General features: G+C 38.1%; 2 protein-coding genes across 3 annotated transcripts; one reads left to right on the top strand and one right to left on the bottom strand.

Moving 5' to 3' along the window:
• Window positions 1-4,498: 4,498 nt before the first annotated feature.
• Window positions 4,499-11,773, bottom strand: si:dkey-4p15.5 (zona pellucida-like domain-containing protein 1). 2 transcript variants are annotated; one of them, XM_053647823.1, is made up of 10 exons: window positions 11,649-11,773; window positions 11,312-11,448; window positions 10,295-10,521; window positions 9,748-9,929; window positions 9,589-9,661; window positions 9,400-9,497; window positions 9,187-9,267; window positions 8,907-9,090; window positions 4,850-4,949; window positions 4,499-4,650 (listed from the first exon to the last, which is right to left on the bottom strand). In XM_053647823.1, exons 2-10 carry the CDS (start codon window positions 11,412-11,414, stop codon window positions 4,556-4,558), a joined length of 1,143 nt encoding a protein of 380 aa, XP_053503798.1. In that variant the 5' UTR covers window positions 11,415-11,448; window positions 11,649-11,773; the 3' UTR covers window positions 4,499-4,555. The 2 variants fall into 2 exon arrangements, with proteins under 2 accessions (XP_053503798.1, XP_053503797.1); XM_053647822.1 differs by having other exon boundaries at window positions 11,312-11,773.
• A 4,211-nt stretch (window positions 11,774-15,984) lies between these two features.
• Window positions 15,985-20,387, top strand: hspa8b (heat shock protein family A (Hsp70) member 8b). Its single transcript, XM_053646594.1, has 9 exons — window positions 15,985-16,215; window positions 17,127-17,343; window positions 17,453-17,658; window positions 17,924-18,076; window positions 18,180-18,735; window positions 18,834-19,036; window positions 19,134-19,332; window positions 19,426-19,658; window positions 19,981-20,387. Exons 2-9 carry the CDS (start codon window positions 17,139-17,141, stop codon window positions 20,164-20,166), a joined length of 1,941 nt encoding a protein of 646 aa, XP_053502569.1. The 5' UTR covers window positions 15,985-16,215; window positions 17,127-17,138; the 3' UTR covers window positions 20,167-20,387.
• Window positions 20,388-20,572: the final 185 nt, after the last annotated feature.

The following is a 20,572-nucleotide window of genomic DNA, read 5'->3' on the forward strand; positions in this document are numbered from 1 at the left end:
ATAAAGGCTCAGCATTTGAAATTCAAAAGCAGAACAATTCAACACATTAAAACAGGAGGAAAAAAGTTCTATCCATTTTTTATTTCTGATGTAGTGATTCCCAGACTGAGGATTTTTTTCATCATTGTGTAGACACAAACTGCTTTCATGAGCAAGTCCGAAGTCCACCTTTCTCCAATGTTAATAGCTCTCCCGAGAAAACACACTCGAACGACTGAAACAAACACCTCCGACCCATTTGAACGCCTCTCTCACCTACTACATCTGTAGGAAAGCACCACGTGCTGTCATGAATAATTAAGAGACAGCATCTTCTCATAGGATAAGAACACGCAGGCTCATGAATAATTATGGGACCCCAACATGTCATCGATGTACTATAGTACATTACCAGATCACCGCCTGGGACGTGTGACAGGATGAGATTTTAAACCAGGAAGACGAAAATAGCGGAAAAAAAGCTCAAAATTATCCAGGTTTCTCCTACAATTAAAATGAACAGATGATAAGATTGTCTTTTATAATGTACAAACACCTCAGTTAAAATCTCAGAAAATGTGGTTTAGTGTAGTTTCATGATGCATTAAAGCCGTTCTCCTTCTTACTAGACGGAGTGATAGATCCCCACCTCACAATGCGACTGACACCTTTAACAGTAATAAGCAGAAGATGTTGCAAGCAGCGAGTGTAAAAAGCTGCACTGACAGCGCTCATCAGCAAAAATCACTTCAAGTCTCGGTGGTCACTGAGACTAAATGCCTAATCCTTCATTTCACTGCGCAAGTAACAGCTTTATCTACATGCCTGAGACTCCAAATGGCTCCAACATGAAAATTCACCTCAAAGATTCGTTTAAGAGAATCGACTCTTTCAAGAATGGTACATCGCCACCCTCTACATTGGGATTATGTACAATTATAGCTTTAGCATGTTGTCTTTGGTTCTTTTGTGGTTTCTATTTAAACAAATAATAAAACATTTATTTTGAAATTGATGCATGCAACACATTCCAAAAAAGTTGGGACGGGGCAATTTAGGACTAATAGCAAGGTGACAAGTTGAAATAAGAAGGTGATGTGAAACAGGTGAGGCAATCGTCTAATCATAGTATATAAGGAGCCTCCAAAAAAAGGCCTAGTCCTTCAAGAGCAAGGATGGGTCGGGGCTCGTCAGTGAATAATCCAACACTGTGTGAACAACATTCCCCAAAGACAAAATCTTTCATTTAGATTTGCACAAATACATGTTTCAGTACATTTCATTACAACAAAAACTATACATACATTATAGAGTGAAAAAATGACAGCAAGTGAAAATATATTTCTTATTATGATATTATTGTGCTTCTAGTCTTGTTTTATTGGTAGAGGTCATTTTTTAAATGCATTTCAATGAAAGCAGAAGTAAACAAAATGTAGCCTATAGGACAATTTCAAACTGTAGATGAGGAAAAAATGGTTTTAGACACTAAAGGTTAAAGGAAGCAAATATCCAAATCAAGACTAGACTGCAGTCAAACTGTTCTAACAATATGACTGTTAGTGAGTAGGGGTGACAATACTCTGATTAATACAACATCCAACATCAATCTTACAAACAATAAATAAAAGCTAATAGGCACCAACAGATAATCATAATCATATTAACTGTTTCTCACTAGCGCTTATTCATCCTTCATCTTATTAGCATATTAGAAAACTCAGCTGAAGTTAATCTATGCAATCCGATCTCTGGCAATATTCAAACAAATTATATTTAACCCAGTTTTGTTGTATTTCAAACCCCTCCAAACCCTGACCTTAACCAGTGGCAACTTTTCATACTTGTTGGCTGAAGAGAATTTGTCATATTCAGTCAAATGCTGCAAAACTGATAGGGCGGTGTGTGTGTGTGTGTGTGTGTGTGTGTGTGTGTGTGTGTTACTGCAGAACATTTAACCTCTTACCATTTAGCACTTAGTTTGTGCTTTTGTTTATCTTTTTTTAGCATAGCACACATAGATACATTTAATACCTTTTTCATAGCCTTTATTTTGCACAATGTTTGAAGGACACCATTGGGTAGAATGTGAAATAACATGTTCAAACAGCACTGTAACTCAGCTGCTGATTGTTTATCTTGTTTCAGTGTAGCAGATTTTCTCCAGCTTCTCTTATAGACTCCAGATAATCAAAATCCGGGTGACCAAACACCCAGAAGTCCTGTTCAAAACTACCGCATGTTTAGTTCAGTAGCGTGTACACCTTGGTTGGATCCTTTATAAATGGTGAAGTCTTCTGTAAGGGAGGACTCGGGGACAGGTTATAAGGATCCATGTGCTCAAGGTTTAATAAAAAAGAATATCAGGGTAAGAATAGGCAGAATGTCTATCCAAACCACAATATCTGAAAATCAACCTTGAGGCCAAGGTCAAAAATATCAAAAGGCAGATGCGGCATCAAAACAAATGGGCAAACAAAGGCAAAATGAGGCAGGGCAAAAGGTTAAACAACACACAAGCTATCCAGAAGACACGACTCAGAACTTACTAGAAAGAAAGCTTTAAGACTTCACAAAGTGTGAGTATCCATGTACTTTATGTAGTGGTAGAATAGAAAATTTAAATGACAAACAAAGAAGAGGTTCAAAATTTGGGTGAGGATGTCCTCTGGTGGTCTGGCGGGGCAGAATCCGGGCTGGATGTTACAGCATGCATTGAATTGCTATTGATTATAACATATATTTAGCCAATATATGTCCAATAATAATAATATAGCTTATGTTACATTTGTCCAAACATAGCATATTCATGTTCTAAAACACTCAATGAATCAAAAGAATCTCTTAATCTCAGTCTGGTCTAATGAATCTTATTCACTGCAAACAAATAGAGAAAAATTACGAATGATTGAATGATAACAGCAACAACTTGTCTTAAATAATTTCTCTTTGACCAGAATAAGTGATATGTCATTTTTGTCAAAATTCTTTCCTTAAACAAAATAGGTTGCATGAAAATCTAATAAATATATGGAATATATAGTGTCTTGTAAAAGTATTCAACCCTACTGCAATTTATCAGTTTTTGTCTGAAAAACAAATAAAATTCACACATTCTTCCTGTCAGTACTTTTTCTTACAAACTCATGTTCTCTTACAGTGAAATGTAGTAGAACAATAATGTAGTCAAATTAATTATTAGTATTTAAAATGAAATCTCAAAGCATTTAAAAGAAAATTAACAAATGGAAAATGTTCCTTGCTGATGATATTGTTTTAATGAAGACACAACTGACTTATAATTGACTTCATCTGTAAAAATATTAAAACCGTATTTACCAAAACCACTCCCATTTTCTGGACAAAAACCACCTCATTTGAACTATCATTGAAGAAAATGTCACTAAGGAGCATTTTAAGGAAGTTATGGTAATAGAATAAGGTGTAAAATTATATCTAATTGGTTGGACTCCCCATTAAGCGCTGTTGGATCAATAGTTAGGAAGTGGAAGCTATATCATACCCCCCAAGAACTACTTAGATAAGGCCCTCCTTCAAATCCTGATAGAAAAACAAGACTGAGACTGGTGAGGGAAGCCACAGGGAGTCACTCTGAAGAACTTCTAGAGTACTGTTGCTGAGAGTGGAGTGAAGATGCAAGAGACAACCATTTCAAGCGTTTTGCATATAGTCTCTGGGTTACTGATCAGAAGGTCAGGGGTTCAAGCAAAATGGAGCAAAATACAAGGGGACATTACAAGACAAAACCCGATGGTTGAAACGTTGCGCTTTCAATAAAAAGTTGTTTGGAGCTGTAAATTCAGTGTGCGGACATCACGCTTCTTTTTTTCTATATTGTTATTTTTGTTGTCCTGCAACTGAGCCCAATTAGGGTGTTTTGAATGTGCACATCTTTTGTTGTATTTTAGACATTACAAGACAACCAGATTCAGAAACAAACAAAAACCTAACGCTTGGGGAAAACTTTACAATTACCAAGCAAAAGGCCAAATAATGGGCAAAAATCACTCCCAAACAGTGTGCAAAGGTGGCAGGAACTTACCCCAACAGAGTTAAAGCTGTTGCTGCTAATAGTGGTTCTATGAAGTAAAAGTCTGATGGGTTTGAATGCATATGAATACATTCACAATCTGCTGACAAATAGTGAATTTTGACTTTAAGGGCATATTGGTTTGCAATAAAAGTACTGGTTGGAAAAATCAGTGTAAGTGACACTTGTAATCCAGATGAATCTGATCATTTTTAAAGGTGATAATTTTCCAAGGCCCTGTATATAAATGTTATATATAAATAAGATTCCTTCCAATGCACACCGATTTCTACAGATTATGGCAATTAAAGCATATAAAGGTACATAAAACAGAGTTACATATTTATGAAAATAGTATTTTTGAAAAATATTTTAATTCAATATTTTCCCCACAGGGCAAGAATAATGCATATAAAATATATTTTTGGAAATATATATATATAAAAAAAACCTGTGTCCATACACAAAGATATTCCTTCATATAGTAGCTTTATTGATTTGTCTGAAAATTGAAGAAAATTAAAATCACGTATGCCTCCTGTAGATCAAAATCCACACCACCAGTCCAGTACAGCAGACACTCAACAAGCAAGTGAGTATAATGACCCCTGTCACACAGTCTTTATATTTGGAGTATGTTGAGGCAGGTGGAGAAAGAAAAGAATATTGCAATGAATTAAATGGAAATACTTGAAGATTTAGTTGACGTCACATTGTTCATGTTTATAATTATTGTTGTACTCATTGCAACGAGTGAATTCCTTGTTAGCTATAAACTGAACAGCTATAAGTATAAACAGTGATAGTTGTTATACTCACCACTGTCAGTTCTTGTCTTGATTGGGCCTGAAGAAACAGTTTCCACATTGCTTAAGTACTGATTCAATTGGAGTGTGCTTCTTACGTTCTTTATACAGTTCTGCAAAAAAACAGATTGCAGTTCAGATTTCAATTGGTTTACAAAAATTCATATCTGGACATCATGTACTTCAATTGTATTTATTCAGAGCTGTTTCTCCTCAGATTTCATGAGTGGAATACATTTACATGTACCGCAAAACACTTCACTCACTCCACAGGTGCAGTATGTTCGATCATGACCAGATTTAACAGGTTATCTTTTATGTGCATATGCAAAAATGGCAAATGTGCATTACCTAAATGACAATCCTGGTAATTAATTTTAAAAAAATGACCTCACACTCATTATTGTCACATAAAATGTTTCACACAAAATACTTCCTGATATACACTATATGGATCCCTGACTATCACATCTATACAGTATATGGGTCTTCCCCACACTGTCACAAGAACACTGAAAGCACACAGCTGTCTAGAATGTCTTTGTATGTTCTGACATTAAGATTTCCCTTAACTGGAACTAAGGAGCCTAGCCTAAATATGTTCCAGCATTACAATGTACTTGTGCACAAATTGAGGTCCTTAAAGACATGGTTTGCCAAGGTTGGTGTGGAAGAATTGAGGGGCGTTGAGAGTCCTGGCCTTAACCTCACTGAACCCCTTTGTTCGCTGCACCGGTGCAGAGTTTTGGTAGGTGAAGTGCCGTCAACAAGGCTAAGAGTGGATGGGCCTACCTAAGGAGTTTCTGTTCATGGTGGAGAGAGTCAGTCAACCTTGACTCTCGGTGGCCCTGATGATTGATGTATATGACTGTCCCATTGTTGTCCATTGTCTGGTGAGCAAAACTTGAGGGCCAGATTGAATGCCATCAATTCCAGCTGATTGATAGGTTCTTATCTAATACTAGTGGGCCACAAACTCCCTGTGCCCCCATGGCACCATACTGCTCCCCAGCCAGTAAGGGAAGTGTCCATTTTGGCCTGATAGGGTGCCATATGTGATGCAATACCATATGTTCTCACTAGAACATCATTAGTATATCTGCAGTAAGTCATTGGGCAGGTTATGTCTGGATGTGCACTGGAGGGAAACTATTTGTGATATGTCATGCTAACTGAGGGGAGGGGAGAATAGAGTGTATTGCAACTTCAAATCTTCAAGCCACCCATGACCAGGAGTCTAAGAGAGCATTACGCCTTCACTCTGGGTGAGATGACTTTCTCTCCTATCAATCAATTCATCAATAACAAATCATGGGCACCTGAGAGCTCATGTATGCAGAAGAAGGCAGTTAGTGATTTCCTAAGTTAATGCTTTTGTTCAGCTTCCCGGTAATTTAGCATGAGCACCAGTTAAAAACCGATTGCATTCTGAATGCACACTGTGTGCTGATCCACAAGGCATGCAATTCAGTCTTGTGTAGCCATAGAAATGACCAGCAAACATCTGTCTTAAGTGAAAGCCACATTATATCTGTGTATTCCATTGGTTTATATGGCAAGTTGCACAAAATTCATAGCACAGAGTCCAGGTCCCACTGTGTGATGCGGTCTTTGTGAGGTGGACCTCTGTGTTTGGTAGTAGCTGAAAATGAGCTTTAAGACACTGTGTATTTTCAGATACTTCTGAATAATTGTGCATTTGAAGCAAGATCTGACCCAAACTGTTTTTTATTGCTCTGTGTTGGCAGGGGCACCAGTGTAGCCTGCCATGTATCCTACATAATGCCAGCCAGCCGCTGTTGCTCAGTTTTTCCTGTCCTTTTCCTTCCTCCTTCCATTTGCCCTCATATGGCCCCTTCCACCCTTAATCATGTAGCTAATTTATAGCTGGTTATTTGATTAAAGCACTGTATAAAAAAAGAGATGTTCATAATGTATATTGTCTATGCAGCCTTGGTATGTACTATTAGTATCCAGTTTACACTTTGTTGCTTATTTCTCTGTGAGGTGCCTGTATATAGACTATAGTTAGCTACACATTTCCTATTGTTAGCAGATGCTGCCAGCTTGCCTTATCTCATTCTTCACTCTCAGTCGTTCTTTGACACTGCTGTTTTGCCAACCCTGGTTGATGCTTCTTCCTGCTTGCTGCTTCTTTCATCTATGCCTTCTGCCAGTTATGACTATTTTATGGCGCGTTCTACACATGCTCAAATAAATGCTTCCTTTTATTTGTAACTGTGAAGCTGGTAGACTTAACTTTAAAGGTAACCCTTCCCCTGGTGATCATCACTTAATTGTGTTTTTTTGTGCGGATAGTTTGTGTGTGTGTGTGAGTGTATGTGTGGTTTTCTTATTTTTTTGTTACAGTGTGAGTAAATGCCCCAGATTTTCCATCGGCCTGCATGTTGCTCCTGCTTTAGCTTATTAACTCTTTGTTCTAATTGGTTATAACAACATTCTCTGTGTGTGTGTGAGTGAGTGTGAACCGGACGCTTACTCTTCTTAGTGATATTTAAAGGGAGAAGCTAAGACAATGCATGTAACCTGTATTCATTGAAACATATGCAATTTATTGTAACATATATTTGAATCTTATGCACTTTATCAATGAGTAATTGTGGTCTTGTTATCATTAAATCCTGTAATTTGGATAATAAATATATATTTTTTTCTTTGTGGAAACATGGTCTCCTAGGTGTAATGAGCCTATGTTCCTTTTATTTTTTTGTAGTTTAAATTTCCCTGGGTGAGAGTCCGGGGCCGGTGTAATCAGTTATCTCTTATGTTGTCTGTATCACTAGATTTGATGATATTGTTAAAACATACCCTTCACTCGCCACACCAGGTCAACTGATTAAACAGGTGGCATTAGACTCCTTTTTGGTTGGAATGAAAGCCCGGAGCCACATTTGTGGATAAGATTGGACACCCTTATTCCACGAGCTCCATGAACTGCCCTGGAGGTCTGGAAGAAAAGGAAGGAGTACTGGAGTTTCCCTCCTCCATTCTGCCATTATTACTGCTAATTCAAGCTAACAAAGTAAGTATTCTTGTGTGGATATTTTGTTTAGATCTGTCAATGTTGTTATTTAGATGTAGGCATTTACTTTGATATTTGGCATAGGTCTGAAACCAATTCACATATTTACAGACTTAAATAATAAAAAAGGAATTGCAACCTGGACTAGGATTTGGGACTTACAACTAGAAAAAACGTGCAACTGGTTTAAAGCCCATTTTGAGGTTTGCAAACATTTTACACTAAAAGCAACACAGCACACTGCAATGGCGATGCCTGCAACACCTTTAGATTACACTGGTCATATGCAATGAATTCATTTCTATGCTTTCTTGCTCTAAATCTAACAAGGAAATGTCTGCACTGATCATTAGATTGTTATAACGATACCACTATATATGATCAAACAAAGTTAATAAAAATATATGAAACATTTACACACTACACTCAATAGCAATTATAGTTTTTACAGAGTTTACATTTGAACAGATGAACACACTGCTGTAGTACGACTATGTCTACTTGGATCTTGACTCTTGACTTGGATTTCAGGCCCAAGTCTTGAGACTTACTTGTTACTTGAAAAACAATGACTTGTTACCACCATGTATTTAAATTTATACAAAGAGTTGCCAAACACAGTCCTACGATATAGCTGGTTAAGTGATATCACTTTGACACCAAAACTGGCAAACAAGGAATACTAAACATTTAAGATCTAATCTCCAAATTGTAGTTTTTTAAATATATATTTTGTTGACTTAAACCATTATAACAGCAGCATACCATATACGGCATACCAAAACTTTTTGTAACCACATTTCCATGTTACTAATGCTAAGAACTCCTTAACAGCATAAAAAATATTTAACTAAAAAATTAAACTCAAATGGGATTTAAACTCAAAACCATCCATTCACTAGCCCAGAAACATAACCACTATGCCACCACTGTCCCAGTTTAATGAATGCAAATAAGACGTCACACAAAATGATCCAAGTCTATGGAAAACCGCCACAGGGATGGAACACTGCGGTAATATAGTTACCGGAAGCATGGAGGGACAGGTGGAATTCTCACAGAGTCGGGTGACACAGTGCAGGTAGAATGTGGAGAACGTGGAGAATGTGGTCTTGTTCTGATGCTCCACAAATTGGAAGGCCTCAAAGGAAAAGCGTGCCTCTTGGGATACCCCATTTAAGTACACCACTGTCTGCCCATCATGTCTGCACCTATAGTGAAAAGTAACTGCTTTTACGATATTGTTATAAGATTTTCTAGAATGGCAGGGTGCCCCCCCACAATTTCTTGATTTATATTATACTCACCCAACAAAAAGATCATAATAAACTGTGCTTATTGGATAAGGGCTTGTTGTTGTAAAGCAGCGATCAAGCAGGACATTCAACCTTTAAAAACATGATTGTTGATTACAGTAGAAAGAAAGAGTTAGAAATAAAAATACCACAAAAATGTTATTACTGGCAAATTGTGTGTGTTTCACTTGGGCAATAATTTTATTGAATCTGATATAAAAGTACCTGTTAGTGAGATTTGTTGCCTTGACCTGGACATATATCCGAGTTTTCAGTTGTAGGCCCTTTTCAGGTATTTTTAGAGGCTGTGTATATTGTCGATTCTTAGGAATAAAAACAAAACTATAATTATAACCTCCTGCTGCTGTCATATTTGCCAGTGAAGGTTACAGAATAATTAAGCAACACTCTTACAGTGAAGAAATTTATATGGAGTGCCCTGACAAAACTTCCTCTGTTCCCTCGGGCAGCTAGGTTCATGCCTGACCTGCGAACACACAATGCAATATTTCAACAGGTCCAGTATGGCGAATTTAAAATACACACAGTTTATAACAGTGAATCTGTACTCACACATTTACTTTAGTGTCGTTGACCAAATACTGCAGCAGGTAGCGGCAGGAGAATCGATAAATAAGCTTTTGGTGGTATGTGAAAGGGTCCCTGACTGGTTCCCATGAAATGATGCTTCCTGAAATGTTGACAAACTGAACTCTGGAGTCAGAGAATTGACCTGTGCCCACCTCATCTGTAAGCTAAAAAAGGCAAGACTTAAACACTTGTTTATGTTCTGTTCAAGTCAACATGAACATTTTAAAGAGGTAAAAGATATTTCTCTAAAATCAAACTTTATGTACTAGGGCCAAATTCCTTAATAAACATTTTTTTTTAACTGTTAAAAATGTAGATTAATATTTACTGTAGCCTGCATTGCATATTTCAAAACCAATTGTACCTTTAAATTGTTATGTAAGGTCAGTAGAGGTGACCTGGGTTGCTAAGTAGTAAACAGAACACATGGTTTAAACTGGGAGTTCTGGGTCCACTTTAACACCCTTATCATTCTTCTACTTTTCCTTGTGAGTTGTATGGGGGAAAGTATTGTATTCACATTTCATACCTCAAGAGAATTGTCACAGAGGGACACTTCCTCGTCAGAGACTGAGAAATTAAACTTCAGAACAGGGGTACTGGCTATCAAGTCTACAATTCCACGACAGGCTGGCATGTTCAATTTTCCGTTGAGAGCTATAAGAGATTCATTATAACCAGCATAGTAGACTGGACACAGTAGGATGCTCAGATGGATACTATCAGTTCCACAAGTGACTGTGATGTCCCAATCAGCTGAGAAAGAGAGACAATTATTTATAATATGGACCAAATGTCTGGAGTGTTTTTATCTCAAAGTTATAAAACTTTGTATTTTTAAAAAATGTCGAACCTCTCAAACAACTTTGCATAATTCCTCACCGGTACAGTGGTAGAAATATACCATCTTGAATCTAATGACTCTAATTTTAATAACATGCGTTCCTTAAGTGAAAGTTTATTTGAATTAAAAAGCTCTTGGCCAAAGTATTATTGTACACATTTAAATAACAAGCCTAATATTTTAATGATTGGATTATGTTTGTAAAATAAATCTTTACTGAGGGGTGCACTGATTAGAGATAAAGGGATCCCTGGCTACAAAAAGTTTGAGAACACTTAATTTGGGGATGCCAAGAATTAACACTGCATTAGGAGCCTACGTACAATACCATATAAATGAAATCACAATTTTTTAAAACTCGTTTTTTTTTTTAATAAAGGCAATTCACATTGTGTGTTTATAGGATATTTAAATATATTTTCATTCAAGGATCTCTCAAACAGCTAAAAATTTATTTGTTTCAGGTTTAATGATTACATAAAAATGGTTCCTAGCAATGAACCGGTGTTTTATAAGAAGGGTTTGCTATACAGGTGATACAGGTAAACACGGTATGTATTACAATTCCCAGTGGGTAAGACTATTACACTTGTGATACACAGTATGTATTACAATGCCCAGTTGATAATTCTATCCTCGTATAATTAAAATAATATTGAAAATAAGTCAAAAGTCAAACAAAATGCAAAGCTTAACACTAACCTGCTTGTCTAAAGGTGGAGTGGTGTCTGCATATATCAGAGCCTGTCTGAGCCTCACAGTGTACACTCAGAGTAGTCACACACACCAGCAATGCTCGCCACATTATCCTGAAAACGCACAGTTTTCCAAGCTGGTCGCTAGTTAATCAACCAGAACGAGACCAGATATATTACCAGTTGACTTTAGTTGAACCAATATAGTCAAGGCAAAAAATACGTCTAAAACACATTTTAATCAAATCATCTAATTACAAAAAAATAAAATAAAATACCACAAAATGCATTTGCTAGTTTGCTCTAATATATAACAAAGTATTTAGAGCATAACAATATCTTACCGTATAAGTTTCAATCTGTTGGTGTCCCCCTTCCTTTATAGCTGTTTGCCACAGAGTGAGCCTATTTATTAGCACTGCCTTTGAGGTGAAGGGTGTGAAAACACAAAGGCAAGTGCAACCTGAAACCTTTCAGTTATGTCTTTTAATGCAGGTCCCATTCAAACTGTGCTGAGAAAATTATTTGCATCCTATATTATAGCAAAATTGAGAAATGTACAAGTTTAACTCTTAAGCTGGTTTCCTGTAACATCTATATAGTAGTTAATGTTCATCGTCTGAAACCTCTGAAAAGTTGAATCTATGTGCTATGTGTATATTCCTCCAGTGCATCTTTTTTTCTGTTTTTGCTTGGGGTGTTTTGCTCTTCTTTGTCTGTGTCTCCATCTTGTGGCACTGGATATTTCTTAAGCAACCTCTTGTACTTTTTCTCCAGGACATACTGTACTGTACACTGCAAACCATACACAACTTTTTCACTGACCTTTTATACGCAGTAGTGTCATGAGTCATTTAGCACCACTACAAAATTAGAATCTGATAATGAGGACTCCAGAGAATTCCACTGAAATAGTGACAGTCTAGTCATGTTTCTAGCAGATATTAATACATGGGTTTATAGTCAGAACATTTAGCTGTTTATTGGTTCTGCAAAGGCAGTCCTGGAGATGTCCAGGTAATTAGCTTAATATCTAGCCATCCAACATCTGACAGGTACGTCAATCTCTCAAAATAACCATTTTTAAAAGTAAACACTGGTGTCTTAGTGATATACATAGGTTATGGCTTTATCATTATTCTGTTTTGGGGTCAAAAAATAGATGTACATAAGCCATTTGTGAGTTATAGTTATTTCTGCTACCAGTATATTGACCAAGATAAAGCAGTTACTGAAGGTGTGCGAGAGAGTGTTATGTCTGTCTGTTCATGCAAAATATAAATATATCTGCAACAATGACATTAGAAATATATGATCAGCAACTCTACAGCTAAACCGAAACAATTTTGGCATCTAAATATAGCCATAAAAATTTTTCTCTTAGGCCCACATACCTCCAGGCATATCAAATGCAAGCAATTATATACAACAACATTCTTTTGTTCAAAGCCGTGCCACTGTGAAAAGGAGTACGTTTTTTTCTATATAGCTTTTCTTTAATTCATCACACCCACTAGACAATGCATGTACCTCTTTTGTGAGAGAGCGGGGCTTTTTACTGGATATACTTTCCACTGTCCCAAGGGGTATTAATGGTGTCCTGGTTTGGCACCAACATGTTTCACAGAGAAGATAATTTGTCTCTTCGGTCAGGGGTGTTTTCCAGAGAACGGGTCCTATTTCACCCCTCCTAACTGCCAGAGGGAGTGAGAATCACCTAGATGCCTTCTTGTGTACATATTAGTGGTGTGACACAGTGGCTGTATGGGTATTTGTATCTCTATCTGTTTTAAATCAAATCAAATATTTATATCTGTTTTTGTGGTATATACCTTTTTTAACATGAAACCTATCACTATTCCCTGGAAACACTTAAAAACAATGAAAAAACAGGGCTCCTGAAAAAAAAATATATATATATATTTTTAAAATAAATTATATTACTTGAACTCCTTTTAATTTATATGAATTTCATTAAACAATTTTAATTCCTTTAAATGTATATAAATTTAACGCGTAAATTGAGCGCTGTAGAACTTTCTTGCTTTCTATCTCATGCAACTGAATAAGCAAGCTAACTATGTTTTAAAACTATGTCATTCCCAAATGAAGAAACATTTATTTACAGTTGATAATAATAGCTATATAATAATATTTTATCATATTTATTTGACTTTCATCATTTTACTTGATTAATTGACTATTTTTAATAATAGTGCATATGTCATTTGTAACATATTAATGAACTGGACCTTTGTTCTATGACCAGGGTTCCACATAAAGTGCCCTCCACTAATATTGGCATCCTTGGTAAATATGATCAAAGAAGGCTGTGAAAAATTGTCTGTGTTGTTTAACCTTTTGATATTTTGTTTTAACTGGATAACTGAGCTGTTAAAAAGCAGGTGTACAGGTGTACCTATGAAAGTGGCCGTTGTGTGTAAAAGTAAATGCTAATATGTCAAATCCAGTGTGCTGGGGTACAGAGACAAAACAACAAAAATCATGCCAGATCCAAAATGTAATTGTACACAGCACTGTTGATTACATGCATGGCAAATAGCCTTCTACAGTATGTTATTCAGTAATGTACACACTAGTTCACATAATTTCACAGTCAGCCTTGTAGTTTGCCTTGTTACTTCTCACACTGGCATTATGCAGTTGTACTAAGATTATTCTAGACAGTTCTTCCCACCCTTAAACAGCATACAGCGTGTGTTTCCAAAAATTTGGCTCGCAGCCTGAGTATTTATCTAATCTTCAGCATGCTCCAGTAGTCCTGCACGAATGCAAGAGTTTGCTATTATGCACACTGTACTATTATATTCACTTTATTATAATAAGAAAGTCTTTGAATTGTGGATACATCTGGAAGCAGTAATGAGTAAATAGGGGTTAAAGTCATAAGTAGCCTATGTATGTAATTTATCACCCAAAAACAGTGTCGCTCACTGATATTCCATAGTGGTGTTACATTACTTTTAACCAACTTTTAGCTACTTTTCAAATGTTTTTCACCTACTGTATAACCCAACAACCTTCACTGGAATAAAGTTGGTTTGACGTTGGACGTTCGATATTCGCAGATATGCGGAAATTAAGGCACTGTCTCTAAAGTTACATACGACATTGTTAAACACGTTTCTAACTTCAATAGCATTTGAAGGGAATGACTTTCAGTCATATAACCAACTGTAGAACTAGTGTTCATCTAGATGTCTTGTATGATGCACACCTTTTAGATTTTTGATATTGATCAAAATAAACTATTAAATCATATATAAATATTGTCATGTTTTTCACTACAGGATGGGCCAATACACAAAATATGCCATTATTTAAAGCTCAATAGCATTTGAAAGGAACGTTGTACAGTCACACAACCAACTGAAAAGTGTTCATCTAGGTGTCAGGTATGACACACACCTTTTAGATTATTGATATTTATTAAATTGAGCTTTTAAATCACATTTAAATTAGACATGAATTTCACTGCAGAATGGGCTCATACACAAAATATACCATAATTTAAAGCTCAATAGCATTTGAAGGGAATGATGTACAGTCATGAAGCCAACTGTAAAGTGTTCATCTAGGTGTAAGGTATGAATACACCCCTAAGTGAAAATGTCCATATTGGGCCCAATTAGCCATTTTCCCTCCCCGGTGTCATGTGACTTGTTAGTGTTACAAGGTCTCAGGTGTGTTAAATTTGCTGTCATCGCTCTCACACTCCCTCATACTGGTCATTGGAAGTTCAACATGGCACCTCATGGCAAAGAACTCTCTGAGGATCTGAAAAAAAGAATTGTTGCTCTACATAATGATGGCCTAGGCTATAAGAAGATTGCCAAGACCCTGACACTGAGCTGCAGCACGGTGGCCAAGACCATACAGCGGTTTAACAGGACAGGTTCCACTCAGAACAGGCCTCGCTATGATCGACCAAAGAAGTTGAGTGCATGTGCTCAGCATCATATCCAGAGGTTGTCTTTGGGAAATAGACGTATGAGTGCTGCCAGCATTGCTGCAGAGGTTGAAGGGGTGGGGGTCAGCCTGTCAGTGCTCAGACCATACGCCGCACACTGCATCAAATTGGTCTGCATTGCTGTCGTCCCAGAAGGAAGCCTCTTCTAAAGATGATGCACAAGAAAGCCCGCAGACAGTTTGCTGAAGACAAGCGGACTAAGGACATGGATTACTGGAACCATGTCCTGTGGTCTGATCAGTGTGCATCATACCTGACACCTAGATGAACACTTTACAGTTGGCTTCATGACTGTACATCATTCCCTTTAAATGCTATTGAGCTTTAAATAATGATATATTTTGTGTATGAGCCCATGAAGTAATAAAATACATGGCAATATTTATATATGATTTAATAGTTTATTTTGTTAAATATCAAAATTCTAAAAGGTGTGCGTCATACCTGATACACTTTCCAGTTGGTTGTGTGACTGTACATCATTCCCTTCAAATGCTACTGTAGTTAGATACGTGTTTAACAATGTCGTATGTAACTTTAGAGATGGTCCCTTAATTTCCTCATTTCTGCGAATATCGAACTTCCAACGTCAAAATAACTTCATTCCAGTAGAACCTTCTAGCAACGTCTCACTGTTTCTTCCGTTTGTGTAGTGTGGAGTGAGTGAGTTCCGCTGTTCTGATTGGCCGGTCTGCTTTCGCTTTCTTGATTTTGATTGGCTGCATCCCACCCTCCATGTTCTAGAAATCCAGTTCTATATTGTATATTCCATGTTCGATGGGCGTTAGTAACGGAATCCAGCAGGCGGTATAAAAGCTGAGGCTGCGCGCAGGCTGTTAACGCGCTGAGGACGTGTGTCGAAGTGACAGCAGGAGAGACCAGTTGAGAAGACGCGAAAACACTCTGGAAAGTCTTATAAGGTAAGAAGAGCTGAAAATCCCCCCTTTTTCCCCCTCAATAAATACATCCGGCTTGGTCTGTACAAATGAAACGTATAAAAAGTTATGCTAGTGTTTGTCAGTTAGCAGGTAAATCTTTTGGATAAAAAATAGTTTTCAAGAGAAAACAGTGTGTAGAGGTGAACGTTGGACTTTCATATGAGTGTTTAATAAAATTATTCATGACTGGAGTGTTGGATAGTTTGCTTTGCTAGTATTGAGTCGGCGTGAGTTTCTGCCAAAATATGCAGAATGTTCTAGCAGGCATTCATGATTGTTTCGAAATCTTCCCATACAAGGCATTCAAGACACTCCCATACGCTGTTATGTAATGTTTGCAGAAATGACTCCTATCAGTACTAACGAAAGACTTCAGGAAAGAAGCGACACATTCATCTCGAAGCCAAAGTATGCTAGTGTAAAAGCAAACAAACAAAAAAATATTGTTAATTTCAGTTCCACTTTCTCCTCATGCCTGTCAAAATTATCTGTAGGTAGCAAAGACAGCCGAGGTCTGTAAAAGGTCTACAGAGTGCATGACATTAATGACTATATGATACCACAAGAGCCTGATTAAGCTGTTTTTGAGGTTTATTCTGAGAAACAACTATACATAGCCTTTTCAACTCTGACCTACATGCATGAAAATAAAGGGTAATTATTTCTGCGAAGGATCTTTAGGCCACACAGACAGCTGAGGTCTGTTAAGAGATCAGCTGAATAGGTGCTGGATAATGAAAGTAAGTACAGCTGACAGCCAGTGAGTGAAAAAAGACCATTAGATCAGTCGAGCTGTCACCACACCGTCAGGGAGGGAAAGAAAGTCAAGACCATTTCATAGAGGGGGAAAAACACCAAACAAAATGTCTTATCAGTAAACTTTGTGTTTGCAGGCAGCAGAAACTATGTCGAAAGGACCAGCAGTTGGAATTGACCTTGGCACCACATACTCGTGTGTGGGGGTCTTTCAGCATGGCAAAGTCGAAATCATTGCCAATGATCAGGGTAATCGGACCACACCCAGTTATGTTGCTTTCACTGACACGGAGAGACTGATCGGAGACGCTGCCAAAAATCAGGTTGCCCTGAATCCTACCAACACAGTGTTTGGTAAGCATTAGAGCTGCTTCTCTTTGTCACTTTGTCACAAATTTGTATGTGTGAGCTATGACATGTAACTGGAACTTGTATACTTCTTCCTCCTGGGCTCCATGTACAGATGCAAAAAGGCTGATTGGACGGCGATTTGATGATACGGTTGTTCAGTCCGACATGAAACACTGGCCGTTCAAAGTAATCAATGATTCCTCGCGCCCTAAAGTTCAAGTCGAGTACAAAGGAGAGACCAAAACATTTTTTCCAGAGGAGATCTCCTCAATGGTGCTTGTAAAGATGAAAGAAATTGCAGAAGCTTATCTTGGAAAGGTGAGAAAGAGCTCCATGTCTTCTTTTTTTTTGGCCCTATAACTTTGCTTTGGTTACTTGAAAACATAAAGATGTTTAAGCTGTGTTCTATGAAATGCCTTTGTTTATTGGTTCAGGGTCACATATTGTATACTGGAATTGTTAGCCCATGTTTAGTGTGTACACATTAGCAGTGCACACACTTGTTTGGAGTGTACATTCCTCCTTCACTGGAAAGTTTTAGGTTACATGGTTTTAACGGCTTGAAATACGTTTCTCTCTATAGTCTGTCACGAATGCAGTTGTTACAGTACCTGCATATTTCAATGACTCTCAACGACAAGCTACAAAAGATGCAGGGACCATTTCTGGATTAAACGTCCTTCGGATCATCAACGAACCAACTGCAGCCGCCATCGCTTATGGCCTGGACAAGAAAGTGGGTGTGCCTGCAATACATCACAGCAGTGCTACAAAAATAATTGTAATCAAAAACATGCTTTCGTGTGTCCTCTGATTAATGCTTAATACCTCTTCTTCAGGTGGGAGCAGAAAGAAACGTCCTGATCTTTGATCTCGGTGGTGGAACTTTTGACGTGTCCATACTTACCATTGAAGACGGAATCTTTGAGGTGAAGTCCACGGCTGGCGACACCCATCTGGGCGGCGAGGATTTCGACAACCGCATGGTCAATCACTTTGTCACTGAGTTTAAGCGCAAGCACAAGAAGGACATCAGCGACAACAAGCGGGCCGTGCGGCGTCTGCGTACTGCTTGTGAGCGAGCCAAGCGCACCCTGTCTTCTAGTACTCAGGCCAGCATCGAGATCGACTCTCTTTACGAGGGCATCGACTTCTACACCTCCATCACCAGGGCTCGCTTTGAAGAACTGAACGCTGACCTGTTCCGTGGCACCCTAGACCCTGTGGAGAAAGCTCTTCGTGATGCTAAGCTGGACAAAGCCCAAGTCCATGACATCGTCCTGGTCGGAGGTTCTACCCGAATTCCAAAGATTCAGAAGCTTCTACAGGACTTCTTCAATGGAAAAGAACTCAACAAGAGCATCAATCCTGATGAGGCTGTTGCATACGGTGCAGGTAAATTGAGTAATCATTGTCTGCCAGTGGTCATGTTGGTGGAGTTTCGTACATAGTGCAAGTCATTCATTTTTTATTTTTTATTTTTTGCTCCACAGCTGTGCAGGCAGCCATTTTGTCAGGAGACAAGTCAGAAAATGTTCAGGACCTGCTGCTGTTGGACGTCACACCTCTGTCACTGGGTATCGAGACGGCTGGAGGAGTGATGACTGTCCTGATCAAACGCAACACTACTATCCCGACCAAGCAAACTCAGACTTTCACCACTTATTCAGACAATCAACCTGGTGTGCTCATTCAGGTGAGAATGTCAAATTGGTGATTAGCCAGATCATAAACCGCTAAAAAAAAGTCAATTTTTATCTACAGTAGATTCTTACTTGATTGTTCTCTTCCAGGTGTATGAGGGTGAGAGAGCCATGACTAAGGACAACAACCTGCTTGGAAAGTTTGAGTTGACGGGCATTCCTCCTGCACCACGGGGTGTTCCTCAGATTGAGGTTACCTTTGACATTGACGCCAATGGTATCATGAACGTTTCCGCAGTGGACAAGAGCACGGGCAAGGAGAACAAGATCACCATCACCAATGACAAAGGTAGCAAACCTGTCATGAGTTTGTTTACCTTATTTCTTATTGTTTTTACAACAAGCGATTCAAACTTTTTTTTTTTTTTCAATTTGTTTTCAGGACGTCTCAGCAAGGAGGACATTGAGCGAATGGTTCAGGAAGCAGAGAAATACAAAGCTGAGGATGATGTCCAGCGAGACAAAGTAGCTGCAAAGAATGGCCTTGAATCTTACGCTTTCAACATGAAGTCCACTGTTGAAGATGAGAAGCTGAAAGGAAAGATTAGTGATGAGGACAAGCAGAAGATCCTGGATAAGTGCAACGAGGTTATCAGCTGGCTGGACAAGAACCAGGTACAGGAAACTTTACATGGTGACTTGCTTTACAGTTCCACAGTGTAGTTCTGCTGTGTACAAACACAACACCACAATTATTATGCTATTAACCTGTATCAGAGCTATCCTTATAACGTCACCATTTTAAAATGGATAATAATCAAGGGTCATTTCTAAACTATGCAATTGTTTAATTTTTTGATCATATCATGGATCTAAGGCAAATAGTTCAGAGCATCAGTTATACTTTCTTTGCCTGGTATGCCTAAAATATAAACCGAAACAGCAGTCACTGTGTCTTATTTATTTCTTGAATTTGTTACTCTTGCCATGTTTGTAGACTGCTGAGAAGGATGAGTTTGAGCATCAGCAGAAGGAGCTGGAGAAGGTGTGTAACCCCATCATCACCAAGCTCTACCAGGGTGCAGGTGGCATGCCAGGTGGGATGCCCGGGGGATTCCCAGGGAGTGGTGGTGCTGCACCTGGTGGAGGACCTTCTGGACCAACTATCGAGGAAGTTGACTAAACTGTTCAACATCTTTCTACTCATGATACAGTCAGTTTTTCTTTGGTGGCATGTTTCTAAACACAACTGTAACACACCTTGTATTCAAAGTGCTGATTTTCTTTCAAGGCTTCGAGGTTCTTGGGCTACACCTGTCAGAAGCATGTTTATGCACGTGTTCCGTTATTTCTCACTTTATTGTAAAAACGTGACAATAAACAACTTTAAGTTCTGTCCACCTATGTGCCTGTCTTCAGTATTAAATCTTTAATTTCTACATTGTATTTGTCTCAAGTCCCAATTTGTAAATAAATTGGGTGTCTTATGCAGTAATATAACCAGGCCAAAATACTGTGTTCTCTAGGATTGTTTTATTGTGAATTAAAGTAGCATATGTTTTGTTTTTGTGTACCAACCATTTATTCAT

Source organism: Ictalurus furcatus, chromosome 17 (genome assembly GCF_023375685.1).
Source record: "Ictalurus furcatus strain D&B chromosome 17, Billie_1.0, whole genome shotgun sequence".
In the NCBI taxonomy this organism is placed as follows: domain Eukaryota; kingdom Metazoa; phylum Chordata; class Actinopteri; order Siluriformes; family Ictaluridae; genus Ictalurus; species Ictalurus furcatus.

What these genes read in the sequence shown, in the direction of transcription:
- si:dkey-4p15.5 (XM_053647823.1), bottom strand. Translation starts at nt 11,414, where the DNA reads ATGTGGCGAGCATTGCTGGTGTGTGTGACTACTCTGAGTGTACACTGT. An exon ending in GCAACAAATCTCACTAACAG is followed by an intron (nt 9,268 to 9,399) that starts GTACTTTTATAT and finishes ATGTTTTTAAAG; the next exon opens with GTTGAATGTCCTGCTTGATC. An exon ending in TATTATGATCTTTTTGTTGG is followed by an intron (nt 9,091 to 9,186) that starts GTGAGTATAATA and finishes TTTTCACTATAG; the next exon opens with GTGCAGACATGATGGGCAGA.
- hspa8b (XM_053646594.1), top strand. Translation starts at nt 17,139, where the DNA reads ATGTCGAAAGGACCAGCAGTTGGAATTGACCTTGGCACCACATACTCG. An exon ending in CAGAAGCTTATCTTGGAAAG is followed by an intron (nt 17,659 to 17,923) that starts GTGAGAAAGAGC and finishes TTCTCTCTATAG; the next exon opens with TCTGTCACGAATGCAGTTGT. An exon ending in GCTGGCTGGACAAGAACCAG is followed by an intron (nt 19,659 to 19,980) that starts GTACAGGAAACT and finishes CCATGTTTGTAG; the next exon opens with ACTGCTGAGAAGGATGAGTT.